The 16,541-nt window shown below is 19.2% G+C and overlaps 3 protein-coding genes across 3 annotated transcripts; all 3 read left to right on the top strand.

Moving 5' to 3' along the window:
- Window positions 1-1,515: 1,515 nt before the first annotated feature.
- On the top strand, window positions 1,516-8,771 carry PF3D7_1014300 (uncharacterized protein; the record flags this gene model as incomplete). Its single annotated transcript, XM_001347389.1, has 2 exons — window positions 1,516-8,380; window positions 8,497-8,771. The coding sequence occupies 2 exons, from the start codon at window positions 1,516-1,518 to the stop codon at window positions 8,769-8,771; spliced, it is 7,140 nt and encodes a 2,379-aa protein (XP_001347425.1).
- Window positions 8,772-9,839: 1,068 nt separating this feature from the next.
- Window positions 9,840-10,814, top strand: PF3D7_1014400 (MO15-related protein kinase; the record flags this gene model as incomplete). Its single annotated transcript, XM_001347390.1, has 1 exon — window positions 9,840-10,814. The coding sequence occupies one exon, from the start codon at window positions 9,840-9,842 to the stop codon at window positions 10,812-10,814; it is 975 nt and encodes a 324-aa protein (XP_001347426.1).
- Window positions 10,815-12,289: 1,475 nt separating this feature from the next.
- Window positions 12,290-16,189, top strand: PF3D7_1014500 (conserved Plasmodium protein, unknown function; the record flags this gene model as incomplete). Its single annotated transcript, XM_001347391.1, has 1 exon — window positions 12,290-16,189. The coding sequence occupies one exon, from the start codon at window positions 12,290-12,292 to the stop codon at window positions 16,187-16,189; it is 3,900 nt and encodes a 1,299-aa protein (XP_001347427.1).
- Window positions 16,190-16,541: the final 352 nt, after the last annotated feature.

A 16,541-nucleotide genomic window follows, 5' to 3' on the forward strand; every position in this document is an offset into this window, starting at 1 on the left:
TTTATACATACAGAAAAAAAATTAAGTGAATAAATTTATATATAATTTAAACGTTTCCATATTACAAGAAATATTAAAGTGTGAATGTTTCATAAATATAAAAATAAATATGATTCGTTTTATGCTTAGGCTTATAAAAAAAAAAACAATATAATGAAAAATATTGAATTTATATATTTACAAATCAAAGTATTTTTTTTTTTTCTGAGTTGAAATAACATGTGTATATTGGTTTTATTTAATATAGATCATAAGCTTTCAAAAATATATAATATATATTACATATTCATATAAATAAATTTATATTATATATTTTATTTTTTTCTTTTTCGTATTCCTATTTGTTTTTAATTTATATTTAAAATTTTATTTTTCTATTATAATAAATATTATAATTATGTTACAATATATATATATATATATTATGTGTTATAAATTACAGTATATATGATTATATTCTTAAATTTCTTTATGTACATAATTAATATATTTACCTTCATTTATATTTTCCCATAATATATTTAATATTTTCTTTATAATTCAAATAATAAATACGTATTAAATACTAAAATATTATTAAACGTGTATGCATTTTTATATGTTTTATAACTTTTTATACATATATACTAAAGTATTTTTTTCTTCCATTTCTCTTTTTTTTTTCTTTTTTTTTTTTTTCGTACCAAGTCTTTGCATTTTATTATATTATTTTATATATGATACATATAAAATATAAATAATGCCACATATAATATATTATATATATATATTTATATATTATAGTAAAATTACGATAAGACAAAGAACAGCTTATTATATCCAACTATACTTATGCTTCTTCTTCTTTTTTTTTTTTCTTTTTTTTTTATAGTTATATAAAATATTTATATTAGTTATTAATTTAAGAGTTTTTGTTAGATATAAATGATATTAAAGATAAATATACCAAAAAAGAGAAAAATTAAGAAAAGATAAATTGCTGATTATATATATGTTATAAGAATTATATAATATATATAAAATACAATAAATAATATGTAGATATAATATATAATATATAATATAATATATATATATATATATAAGAAAAATTTTTTCCGTGTTTACTTTAACTAGTATATAGGACATAAATGTATGCATATATATATATATATATATATATATTGTGTATATTCAAAATTTTTCTTCTTTTAAAAATTATTATATAACATTTTTATAAGATATTTAAGTTGGAACACATAACATTATTTTCGTCATATATATTTTTTTTAATTTTTTCTTGGTATCTTATATATATGTATATGTAATTGATAAGTAAAGCTGTGATTAAAAAAAAAAAAAAAAAAAAAATTTATATAAAAAAAAAAAAAAATTAGTGTTTTATTTATTTCATTTATATTATTTTTATATTTAATTTTCTTTTTGGAGAACATTATAGTTTAAGGATTGAAAATGAATAGTTGTGTTTTTTTAAAAAGAATATATGTGAATGAAAAATATGTTGATGTATATTTTATGGACACAGGAAAATTGAATGAACCAAAAGAATTAATTGAAATAAATAAAATAAATAATATTTTTTTATATCCTTTTTCTTTTTTTAACCTTATAAATCATCATATTTTTGTTTTACATGTATATCGTATGATGCATATATTATCATATAATATAATGGATCTCAAGGATGACAAATATGATAAAAAAGAAATAATAAACCCAAAAAGAATTGTATACAACAAATATATTATGAGGATAAAACAAAATATGTACAACTACAAAATGAAAAAGGAAGGATTCAAATATATTCCTACTAATAATATTTGTTTTTTACTACATATTCGTGACCATATAAAAATCTCTATTCATTTAAAAAGAAAAAATATATATACAATTAATAAATATTTGAATAATATAATAAATATTATGAAGAAAAAAGGATATGATGAAGAAAAGGTCAAATGCTGTATCATTATATGTGGAAATGAATTTTTCAAAAAAAATATATTTTTCAAACAATTAGAAAATGTAATATATAAAAAAATAATAAGTATCTGTAAAAATATAAAAAATGAGCGGCTTATTACGTTATTTAAAAATCAACATATAGTAGATAATATTATAGAATTATATATTTATTATTATAATAAAATTGTATTATTATTATTATTATTAATATTAGGACATTGGGATATTTTATACTTACCATTTTCTATATTTGTATATAAATACATAAATATATACATAAATGTGTTACATTACACATCCTTTTTTATGTATCATTATTATGATGAAATGAAATGGAATCATTTTATTAAAAAATTATATCAAAATTTAATATCATTTAATAATTTTATTTTTTTTAATGATGAATATAAGTATCAGATAAGTGATGAAAAAACATATTTTTTCATATATACATTGATAAGTACTCATATTTTTGGAAAAGGAAAATTAAATAAAATTAACCAAATAAATAATTTATTTTTACATTTTTTACAATATAAAAAATTTCCCATAAAATCATATAAAATGACCTATAAAATAGATAATATATTATTATATATTTCTCTCCTTATATCTTCTCATTATGTCACTATTCCTAATTTTATTACTATTGAATTGTTGATAATCCGTATATATTTATGTATAAAAAAATATTTGAACCAAAATGAATTAACCGCAATAAATGTAATAACACCATTTTATATAACCCCTATAGAAAAAAAAGGTATATCAAAATTACATGAATTCTATAAGAATTTAATAATTTATCTAAATTATAATTATATATGTATTCTTTTTATAAATGCGCCAAATTACAAAAACTGCAGTAGTAATTATGTTTTCCTTGTGAACAAAAGAACACCCTCAAGATTTAATACAAATCATGTTATTTCTATGAGGGCACATAATGATTTTATATACAACACTTTACTATATCACAGAACAAACACGTCGATATGTAAAGATAAATCACAAGGAGAACATATTTATAATAATGTATTTAATAATAATAATAATTCAAAATTATATGAATCCTTAGTTTCTTTATCGAATATAGAAAATTTCTGTTCTTTATATATGAACAAATTATTATATTGGAGTACACTAATAAAAACATTAAATTTTATATGTAATTTAACAAAGTCTACCATATATGTTCCCATTAAACATACCAACACATATCTATCACTCTTATTATTTATTGTTCATATATTTTATTATATTATAAACCATAAAGAATGTTCACAGAAATTAACAAAATTTGAAAAGGATCTTATACAAGCAACATGTACACCTATGTTATATATTATAAATAATTTTTTCTTAATCATTTTAAACCACATAAGGACATTAATAAATTTTATACTATGTATAAATCATTTTTCTATATATTCAATACTTATATTGATAAAATATAAATTTTTTTCATTTGTAAATATGAAGAATAAAAACAAGAATGAACGAATATCATTAGAGTATTATAACCTAAAAGAAATAAACAAAAAGATGTTTTTATTTAATTATGAAGATATAGAGAAAGGTAAAGATTCTATCAAAAAATTATCCATTTTTAACCTTGAAAAAAAACAAAAGAAGAAAAATATAATATCACCTATCAAATATAATTCTAAACTGAAAAATTATAGTACTAATAATAAAAAGAAAATACATTCATATAAACATTATATAAAAGGTAGAGAATTGAAACATATAAATATATCTGCTCATTTTAAGGATAGTAATAATAATATTAACGCAAATTATAACAATAATGGAAATGATATGTTATATAATAGGTATAATAATAATATGAGTAAATATAAACAATATTGTAATAAAGACATATATTTTAAAAAAGTTATAGGAAAAAAGAGGGGAAAATGTACAAATATACAAGTTGAAAAAAACCCATGTTACAATTTAATATATATCCCTTCATTGTTGTGGATTTATAAAATATTAAATTATAAAAATAATTGCACATATAATATTATAAAACATTCCCATATATTTTGTAACGAATTAATGTGTTCATCAGATAAATCTAATAATTTATCTTATAGAAATAAAAAATCACAAAGTTATTCAAACGAAAAGAAGAATAAAAAAAGTAAAACCAATGATCGTGATGAAAGTAGTAAAAAGGAAACAAAAAAAAAAGATAATAGTAGTGGGCCTTATTCTGATTTAGAATCAGATTCGGACGATGAAGTAGATCAAGATAAAGATCTAGATGATGATGAAAAGCAAGATGAGGAAGAACAAATGGATGATAACCAAAGAGAAGACAGAGATGATAAGGATGAAGAAGATGATGAAGAAAATGAAAAGAACGACAAGGAAGAAGGAAAGGAAGAAGATGATGAAGGAGACGATGATTATGATGACGATGATTATGATGACGATGACTATGATGATGATGACTATGATGATGATGACTATGATAATGACGACTATGATGATGACGACGATGATGATAATGATGATAATGATGATGATGAAGGTGATAACGATGATGATGAAGATGATGAAGATGATGACGATGATGACGATGATGACGATGATGATGATAATGATGATGATGAAGATGATAATGACGATGAAGATGAAGATGAAGATGATGATGAAAATGATGACGAAGAAGATGATGACGATGATGATGAAGAAGAAGATACCAGAGAAGAAACGGATGATAATATATGTGAAAAAGAAGATCTAGAAGATGATGATGACACATATGAATATAGTGATGAGGATAGCACACATAAAGATAGAAATAAAAAAAGGAGAAGAAAAAAAAGAAATAATAATAAAAGTAAAAGAAAGAGAAAAAGAAAAAGTAAACATGATGATTATTATGATGATAATGAAAATGAAGATAGTAGAAAAGAAAATGACAAAGAAGAAGAAAGTTATTACAATAAGAAGAAAAATTTATATCTCGAGAAAAAAAATAAGAAATTTAAGCATAATTTTATATATTTAAAGAATTTATTTAAGGAAAATATATGTATTAATACATTAAATGTTTCAAATTTTATATCTGTTAGTAAGGATAAATTAACAGCTACATACACTGCTTGGGGAAAGCACACCGATATAGCGTGTGTTCAAGTTAATAAATGTGCCTTGAGAGATTGTAGTATATATTATTTTGAAGTGGAAATATTAAATTGTACCAACTTTTCTAAAATAGTTATTGGAATGACAAACAAAAATTATACCATTAATAAGAATCCCGGTTCTGAATATAATTCATTTGGTTATAAAAATGATGATGGAAAAAAAATTATTGACGGGAAGATTGAAAATTATTGTAATGGATATGCTAAAAATGATATTATTGGATGTGGTATTAATTATTTTGACAATAGTGCATTCTTTACGAAAAATGGAAAATATTTAGGTAAGGCATGTACCATAAATTTCAAATATGATTATTATGCAACTGTTGGTTTAAGTACATTAGGAGATCGCATTAAATTTCATTTAAACAATTTCTGCTTTGATATTTATAATATGATATATGAAGAAAGTGAAAAAGAAAGAAAAATAATTAAATCAATATATGTTCAAAAGGATATATTTTCTGATATCATTAAGTCTCATTTAATAAAATGTGGTTATTTTAACACATACAAATCTTTTATGAATTATTTAGAAAAAAATAAATATGTTGATGACAATAATAGTATTGAAAGTTCTACTAATTATAACAATGGAATGGATGGAAATATATTTCCAAACAAATCGAATACATCTAATAATTCACAAAAGAAAGTAGAGAATTCTTCAAATAATAAAAATGAAAAGGAAAAAAATAAGAAGAACAACACAAATGACATGAATAAAGATGAAAAAGTAGAAATGGAAGATGATAATAATAAAATTACTGAAGGTAATCATGTAAAAATGGAAAAAGAAGAAAAAAAAAAAAACAAAAATGATATAAATCTTAACATAAAAAATAATACTATGAAAAACTTAACCGAACAAAATCCACACAAATCTGCTACTTCAGAACAATTAGATGTTACACCAGAAGATAATAAAAAAAAAAAAGATAGTGAACATGAAAATAATGAGAAAAATATATTAAATTCTATTTTAAAAAATTATTTGAATGTTTGTGATAAATTTGATAAGAATAAAAAGGTAGACGATGAAAAAACAGAAACTAATAATGCAATTATGTTGAATGAACCTGAAAAAATTCCCATAGTAATCCCTCCAGATAATGAAAAAGAAAAATGCGGTGACAACAAAACAATGGGAAAAGAAGGGGATAAGCGCAAGGAGGATGTTATAGATGGAAATGAAAAGCATATGGAAGAGGAGAAATTAACTAAAAAGGAAATAAACGAAGAGAAGGAAAATACAAATGAGGAGGAAAAAGAGAAAAAAGAAGTAGAAGATGCAAAATGTGTAAAGGAAGTGGAAAATGTGAAAGAAGTTGAAAATGTGAAAGAAGTGGAAAATGTGAAAGAAGGTGAAAATGTGAAAGAAGTGGAAAATGCGAAAGAAGTGGAAAACGTGAAAGATGTGGAAGATGCCAAAGGTGAGAAAGAAGAAAAGGGTTTAAAAGGAGACGCTGGAAAAAATGAACTTGTGGAATGTGCATCCAATATGTTAAAAGGTTACAATTTTAGTAATTATAATTATACAGGTATCAGTTTACAAAATGCCTTATGGGCATCAAGAAAAAATAGCTTAAGTAATATAATAAATATAAGAAAAGATTCAAGTTCTATATTATTGAATAGATTAAGAAATAAAAGAAGTCTAACTTCTAAAGATGATTTGAATGTATTAACAAGTAGTTTAATGAATGCTAAAAAAGACGCGAAAAAAAATGATAATGATATAAATAAGAAAATACATGTTCTTCTAAAAGAAAAATGTAGTATTTTTAAAAATGAAAAAAAAAAATTATGTAAGAAAGGAAATAAATGTTATTCTAATGACAAAGAATATATGACTAAATATTTTGTGAATTTATATTTATCTGAAGATAAGTTAAATAAAATGATCGATTCATTAGAAACGAGATATATCATTAGAAATAATATTATGGAAGGAAATATTATAAACGTATTGAATATATTAGAAGAGGAATATTCAGAAATGTTTACTAATGAACAGGCTATATTTAACATAGCTATGTTATATACACAACAATTAATAGAAATATTAAAACCAAATAAAAAATATATAAAGTCCTTATCATTAAGAAAACAAAAAAATAATAAAAATAAAAAGAGAGAAATTTGTAATAATTATGAACTAGGAAAAAACAAATATAATGATAGTTTATGTAGTGATAGTAGTTATAAAACATATAACACATTAAGCGATAATCATTTTTATGATGATATAAAAACGGAATACAATTCATCTGATAGTTTATTCTGTGATGAAGAATTATCATTTGTTGATAAAAAAAATAATGCAATAACATCTAAGCTAGAAAAAGTATATAATGGAGAATATAAACAAAAAATGAAAGATCATAAAATGAAACATAATAGAGATAAAAAAGAATATGGAAATGGTAATGAAAAATTAAATGATAGTGAAAAACATAATATAAAGAACGTGAATAATAATGTAAATAATAGTAATAATAATATGAATATATTAAACAGTAACTCAAAAACCACAAAAGGAGATATGGATGGTATGGTATCGTCTAATACAGGAAATATACATACAACAAATGATAAAGAAAATATAGGAGAAAACAACATAGATTCCTATAATAAAGATAAAAAAAAAGAATCAAATAATGAGGATTTTTTAAAAGAAAAGAAAATGGAACAAATTATATATAAAAATATTTGTTCGAATTATGACGAGAGATTTTCTAAAACAAATAATTTGCAGGAAGACTACAAATCTCATTTTAATAAGTTATTGAAACAATATGAATTTTTTAATGACGATAATCCATATAAAAATGAATGTAAAAAGAATAATTATAAAAATATAAACACAGAACAAAATTATATATCTTCAAGTTCACATGAAGACATATTTTCTGATTATGATAGTAATGATTCAAATTTTAATGAAAAGTTTTATGAATATAATGATATAAATTTTGATCAAGTATATCAATATATATATAAAGATAAAATACCATCAAATAATCAACAGTTAAAATTTAAAAAGGATCATATGTATTTAGCTCTATTATGGATAAAAGAAAAACTATCTCTATTTAATAAATATAATTTATTAAATGTTAGACAATGTATTCTAGATACAACATCTCTAATAGCTTATCATAAACCATATAAAGAGAAATTAGTTCGTATATTCTTTTCTCGAAATAGGAATTTATTAACTTTTAATTCTATTAATGAAGGAATATTAAGTAATAAATAAATAAATAAATAAATAAATAAATATATATATATATATATATATATATATGTGTACAATTGTTACCATTCACTCATATATTTTATTTATACCTTTTTTATTTTACAGATATATGTTTAAACGTTCCCGTCTACTCCCCTCTGGAAATAATGGTCAAACATTTAATTTTATGCAGGAATTTATTACGTGAGAAAAAAGGCAATATAGGTATTATTTATGATTGTAGTTATGTATGCCAACCTTATAAAAGATACATGATAAAAATAAAAAATAACAAAAAAAAAAGAAGATACTTTAAAGAAACAAGTACCAAATTAAAAAACGAAAAAAATTCACTAAATGGAAAACTCAATGATGATAAAAGATTATCTATATTTCAATAATTATATTTTTATATGAACAAATAAAAATTGCATCTTATTATATAAAATAATTATATAATTTTTTCCCTTTTATTATTATTATATAATTTGTATTTTCATATTGTAGAAATTTTAATAATATTATGTGCTTAACGGCACCTTTTTGTTTTTTCCTTTTATTTTTTTTTTCCCTCATACATATTAATCATGTATTTATATATAATATATATATATATATATTTATATATATATGTTATAATTTTTGAACTTAACAATTTTTAAAAAATTAAAACGTGTTGCAAATATAAATATATATATTTTTTTGAAGTAAACGTTTATATGACATATTTTTATATAATATAAATTATTATTAATATATATATATATATATATATATATATATAGGTAACATTACCATTATCATATAATATATATATATATATAATTTTACATATTATTTTTAATATTAACGTTAAATCGCTTTTTTTGTTATACATACAAAAATAAATATATACATAATATATATATATATATATAAATATTATATTTTATTTTTATTATATGCTTAATAATATTAGGATTCAATGACATTTTTAATAAGGTATTAAACATGATTTGACAATTTTTGATATTTTTCAAATATTAATAGAATACTTCATAAGTTATGTTAAATTGTATTATTACCATTAATTTTGGTATTTAAATAAAAAGGGAAAATATTAAAAAGAAATATAAATATACATATTATATATATTTATATTAATACAATGTTTATTTTGTAAATAATGTAATAAATTATATTTATGTTGATTTGTAATATTTATAAATATGAAACTTATAATATGATTATGTAAAGTAAAATGTCATTATATATACATTTCGTAAGAGTGTTAATAAGTCAAGAAATAATGAACTAAAAAACCGACAAATAGAAAAAAAATTATATAAAAGTAAAAATATATCCACAAAGAAATATGTAAATGTATTATATATGTGTTGCAATCCTTTTGGAAGAAAGATTAATCTGAAAGATTGCATTTTCTTTTTAATTTCTTTTTATATATTTAATTAAAAAATATTTATGTTCTCATGGAAAATAATTCAACAGAAAGATATATATTCAAGCCTAATTTTTTAGGTGAGGGTTCCTATGGTAAAGTTTATAAGGCATATGATACAATTTTAAAAAAAGAAGTTGCAATAAAGAAGATGAAATTAAATAAGATAAGTAATTATATTGATGATTGTGGTATAAATTTTGTTTTGTTAAGAGAAATTAAAATAATGAAGGAAATTAAACATAAAAATATTATGAGTGCTTTAGATTTGTATTGTGAGAAAGATTATATAAATTTAGTAATGGAAATAATGGACTATGATTTATCTAAGATAATAAATCGAAAAATTTTTCTAACAGATAGTCAAAAAAAGTGTATACTTTTACAAATTTTAAATGGTCTAAATGTATTACATAAATATTATTTTATGCATCGAGATTTATCACCAGCAAATATATTTATAAATAAAAAAGGAGAAGTTAAATTAGCTGATTTTGGTTTATGTACAAAATATGGTTATGATATGTATTCAGATAAACTATTTAGAGATAAATATAAAAAAAATTTAAATCTTACAAGTAAAGTTGTTACTTTATGGTATAGAGCACCAGAATTATTATTGGGAAGTAATAAATATAATTCATCTATTGATATGTGGAGTTTTGGTTGTATTTTTGCTGAACTATTACTACAAAAAGCTCTCTTCCCAGGAGAAAATGAAATTGATCAATTAGGAAAAATATTTTTCCTTTTAGGTACTCCTAACGAAAATAATTGGCCAGAAGCTCTTTGTCTTCCCTTATATACAGAATTTACAAAAGCTACAAAAAAAGATTTTAAAACATATTTTAAAATAGATGATGATGATTGTATTGATTTGTTAACGTCATTTTTAAAATTAAATGCTCATGAACGTATCAGTGCAGAAGACGCTATGAAACACAGATATTTTTTTAATGATCCTTTGCCATGTGATATATCACAATTACCTTTCAATGATTTGTGAATAAACATTATTTTCGTATTCCAATTCTTTTTTTTTTTTTTTAACATTTTTATATAATTTGACCATTTTGTTTGAAAATATATATTATTTTAATTAAAGGTATATGATTCAAATGAATTATATATATATATATATATATATATATATATATATATATATATACATATATTATGAAATAAATGAAAAAAAAAAAGATGTTTATATATAATATTTTTATTTATCCATTTTGAGAATAATTAACACATATATATATATATATATATATATATTTATATATATTCTTTAAAAATATTTATATTATTTAGTCACTGTTTTGTTCATTTCATTTTTTTATGATTATTATATAAATATCACTCCAATAAAATTGTTTTACATTTTATTTGTATTTTATTATATTATTTAATAAATTTACATTAATTTTATAATATATATATATAAACATATATAAGTATATTTTTCATTAATATGTATGTCTTTATTGCCTTTTTTTGAAGTTAAAAAAAAAAAAAATGAAAAGAAAAATTCAACCAGTTTTTTAAGTATATAGAATAATGTGTTTTATATTTCTTTATATTTTTTTATATTATTTTAATTTATTTAATTTTTTTGATATGTATTATATTGTAAAATATAAGTCTACATAATAATATATGTATATAAATTGTTTTTCCTAATTCATATTTATTTTATTTATATTATTATATATTTATGATTCTATTATATAGTTATTATAAAATTGATGAATATAATTTATACTATGTATTTTAACATATCTGAAATAAATATATTATATATATATATATAAAGAATTATATGGTATTCATTATATTATCTATATATATATTAAGTATTTATTTATTTTTTATTTTTTTTTTTTTGACTTCTTATTAAGTTAAATTAATTTAAAAAGAAATCATAAATAGATATTTATTAAAAAAATTTGTAATAAAAACATTTTACATAACCATAAAATTAAATAAATAAATAAATATATGTATATATATTAATATTTTAAACGAAGGTATATTTTTTTTTTCTGGTTTTTATTCTTATATTAATAGTTAAATAATATTTTGTTTTTTCTTTTTTCTTCTTTTTTTTTTTTTTTTTTTGGTATTAATAGTAGAAAGGAAAAAAGAAGATATGAAGATATATTATTCAGATATAATAAATATTTGATATTTAAATATATATAAATGATTTATTATTTTTTTTTTTATATCTTTAATTTTATATAATAAAATATATCATATAATTAAGATATAGATAATAAATATGGTTAAATTTTTTTGTTATAAAAAGGTAAAATGTGAATGAATAAATAAACATATATATGATTATATATATATATATAATGATATTATTTAACCTTTTCAATATATAATATAAACTATAGATGATAAAATATCTTAATGTTTGATAAACATATATTTTAATAACCCAGAAGATATGGAACTTTAACAAAAGAAGAAAAAATGTATAGTAATAACAATATATTTGAAATATATAATGAAGATGCAAAAAAGTCATGTAGTAATTATGAGTGGAAAAGTTTAATAAAAGAAGGTTCAGGTAAATGCACAGGTTCAAGTGATGAAGAAGAATTATTTGATAATTTTAATAATAAAACTCGTATGTCTTATAATAAGAAAGAAAGGTATGTAGAAATTATAAAGAAAATATGTTCAGCTAACGATTTAAAACATTTTAATTACTATATTAATAATTATGAAAAAATAAAGAATATTAAAGGTATAAAAGTTCGAGGAGAAAATAGAGTATGGGTCTTAATTCTATGCTTGAATTTTATATATTGTAATTTGAATGATGACATTATGACTATCCAAGAATTGAAATACCAGATAAAAAGAAACATCAATAAGAAAAAAGTATATTGCAAACATCTTGCTAAAATTATATATCTTATTTGTAATAAATTAGAAATAAAAAATTTCATAACTAATGATTTATTACCTTTTATGCAAAAATGCATTAAGAATATTATTATGAAAATGAAGAATTTACAGAATAATATAGATAATAAAGAAAGAATTAAAGTAAAAAAAAGAGTAAATATCTTTGATGATATTTTTAATTTTATTAATAATGAATCAAATGATGATAATATGGACATATTAAATCTAAAAAGAAAAAATATTGACAGTAATAAATATAATAATGATAATAATTATAATAATAATGATGATAATAATAATTATAAAACTAATAAGTTTTCAAATACAAACAAGACAAATAACAAAGAAAAACATAAATCTCTTCTTGTCAATGAAATATATGTTGAAAGAAGAAGAAAAAAAAATAAAACAAATGAAAATGATTATGATAATAAAGGTAGAACTAATTATAATGACGATAATACAAATATACACATGGATAGTTTAGAAAATTATACAAATGGAAATATCTATAATAAAGAAATTTTAGAAGACATAAATTTTTTTGAAGATTCAAATGATGATGACTATTCATCTATATTTGAAGATGAAGATAATAAATTGAAAAATGAAACAAGTTTTAATGATATTATTCCTAATAATATTTTTGATAATACAATTAAAAGTAGATCTACCTATAATAGTAATATTGATATGAATGAATATATGAATGATAATGTTTATAATATGATAAATGATAATATTAATAAGGAATCAAAGAGTGTTAATAATAAATCCTATAGTTATATTAATAATAATATTAATGAAAATATTCCTTCTAAAGATAATAATAATAATAATAATAATAATATGTGTAATGAATTCGTTTCATCAAAACGTTCTGTAAATAATATTAATAGAAAAAAAAAAAGAGAATCAAATAAAGAAATGGAACAAAATCTTTTAATTCAACATTTAGAAAAGAATGTTAATTTGTTATCTTTATATTCATGTGTGATATATTCTCTTTTTTTTTTATGGAATAAAAATGACAATATGGATACAAATTTATCTGATAAATCAAGTAGATGTAGTGGGAAAAATTTACAATATTTCGTTTGTTCGTCTATTATTATAACTTTTAATGTTTTTAATATAAATATAAAAGATCATTTAATTTGTATTTCATTAGATGTTGTGCAAAAAATAATGATATCTAAGAAAAAAGAAATGTTAATCTTTTTTCACAATACTATTAATGAATTTTTAGGTTTTCCTATGGATCCTAATTATAAAGATGTATTTCTTTATTTACGTGTTATTTGCAGTAATTATATATTATTACAAATGTATCTATTTTATATTATTTTAAATAATAACATTATGAATAATAAAAATAACTTCCCTTTCTTATTCAAACGTATTCAATTATATATATCAAAATTCTTTTTATATATACAAAACGATTTTCTTAGTATATCAGACGTTTTAGTAGATCATGATTTTATGTTTCAATCTGAAGATAATTATAAAAATATTTTACAACTTTTTTCTGAGAATTATGATAACATTAATTTAAAGAAGTTCATAAAAAATATGGTAAAAAATTACTTGTCACAAGAGGGAAAAATTATATATGATCAATATTCTTTTGATGACTCATATGATATTGATTTGAATAATATTAACGAGTATTTATCAAAAATGTTAACATACAATCTTATACATATGGAACAAAATAAAACTATAGTCAATATTAATTCAATATTTAATGCTGATAATTCTGAAACGTTTTATTTACAAAATAAGAGTATTATGAATTATCACCAGCATTGTAGTGAGGTTGTTTATAATGAGGAGATTTGTATAGAAGATTATGTGAACCAAGAAAATGAAAAAACTAACATAGTAAGTAATAATAATGATAATAATAATGATAATAATAACAATAATAATGAGCATAATATTTCTCCCATTAATAACAATTACATTAATAGTGATAATATAAAAAATAATGCTTTAAATTATTCTCATAAGAATACACAAAATAATATTAAAAAAGCTATAAATTCAGACGTTAATCATAATTTAAAGGATTCATTGGATTCTTGTGAATTACAAAGCTTTTTAATAAGTAATATAAATTTAAAATGTGATGATTTTTTAAAATATATAAATAAACAAAATAATAGAAATATCAAAAATGACCAATTGCCTTCCGATTTTTTTTCGTATCTACCCATTTTGAAAAAAATAAATATGTCCACTATAAATGATACAAATATGGAAATTATATGCTATAATAATATAAAAATTGTAGTACAATTCTTTTTTTTTAATGTTATAAAAAATATTTTATATAATTGTTATTCTTCAAATTTTTTTAGTCCTAACAAGTTACATAGTTCTCTTTGTATTCGAAAAAATTCCCAACATGATATTGGAGTATATAAAGAACAAATGGAAGAAGAAAATATTAAGGAATATTTTAAAAGTAAAATAGCCAAAAAAATTATCAACAAAAATGATATAATAAATGAAAAATATATTTCACACAAAACGTTTTTTTTTACATGTGATCAAATATATTATATACAAAATTTCACAAAGAATAAATTATCTAAGAAAAATGTGTATACGATGTTAAAAGAAAATAATATTATAATACAAAATGTTGAAGACTTATTAGAAAATAATTTAAAAAATGATAAAATAATGAAACCAACAAATTTTTTAGGAATATCAAATACACCCCTTGAAGATCTTGAAAATTCAACTGTTACGTGTTCTAGGGATAAAAACAATAATTTTGTATCAAATTATAATGAAGATGAAAAATTATGCAATATGTCCATTCCAGAATATAACAAACAATACAGTAATAATAAAAAAATAAAAATAATGTTATATCATTATGATATATTAAAATATAATTCTAACCATGAGTATAATAATTGTTCTTATTTTAAGAATACATTTGTGCATTTTTTCGATTATATCTATAATATAAAAATGATGAAAGAATATAATGATTTAAAGGCAAAAATTTGCATAAACAAAGAATTTAATATATTATTCAATATTCTTAATAAAATGAATTACTCATTTGCCTATAGAGATAAAAAATTAATAAAAATGAATGATTGTCTTTATCATACATATCACATTATAGGTATAAAAAAAATATCAAGTATAGGATATATTTTTAACTTTAAAAATGAATTAAATGATAATTTTTCCAAAGTTTTAAAAACAAAAATTTCAAACATTTTATCCATAGAAGATATATATTTTTTATTTAATAGATTCTTCTATTTTTTACTTATGTACATAAGAAAATTCTGCTGTTTTTCAAATAAAAAAGATACTAACATTCCTCAAAATGAAGCAGAAACATTTGTAAATAGTGTATGTAACTGCAAACAAGATAACTGTTGTTATAAAATAAAAACAATTGTCCTAATAAATAATATTCAATAAATTATCAAAGTCTATACATACATACATACATACATATATATATATATATATATATGATCTGTTCATGATTTTTTTGTTTTTGTTTGTTTATTTATTATAATTTTTTTTTTGTTATTACAAATTTTTGATCATGAATTATATAAATATTATTTCTTTTTTCTGTGATTTATATGGACTAAAAAACTCATCCATTTTTTTTTTGATATATATATAATATATATATATATATATATTAAAAAAGTTTATCATTTTGTTTTTAAAATATTAAAAGTACAATAAAAAGGTTAAAGCAAAAAAGAAAATTTAGAAGAAAAAATAAATATACTTTTTAAACAATTTGCAAAATATAAAT

This window comes from Plasmodium falciparum (assembly GCF_000002765.6).
Source record: "Plasmodium falciparum 3D7 genome assembly, chromosome: 10".
NCBI lineage: Eukaryota > Apicomplexa > Aconoidasida > Haemosporida > Plasmodiidae > Plasmodium > Plasmodium falciparum.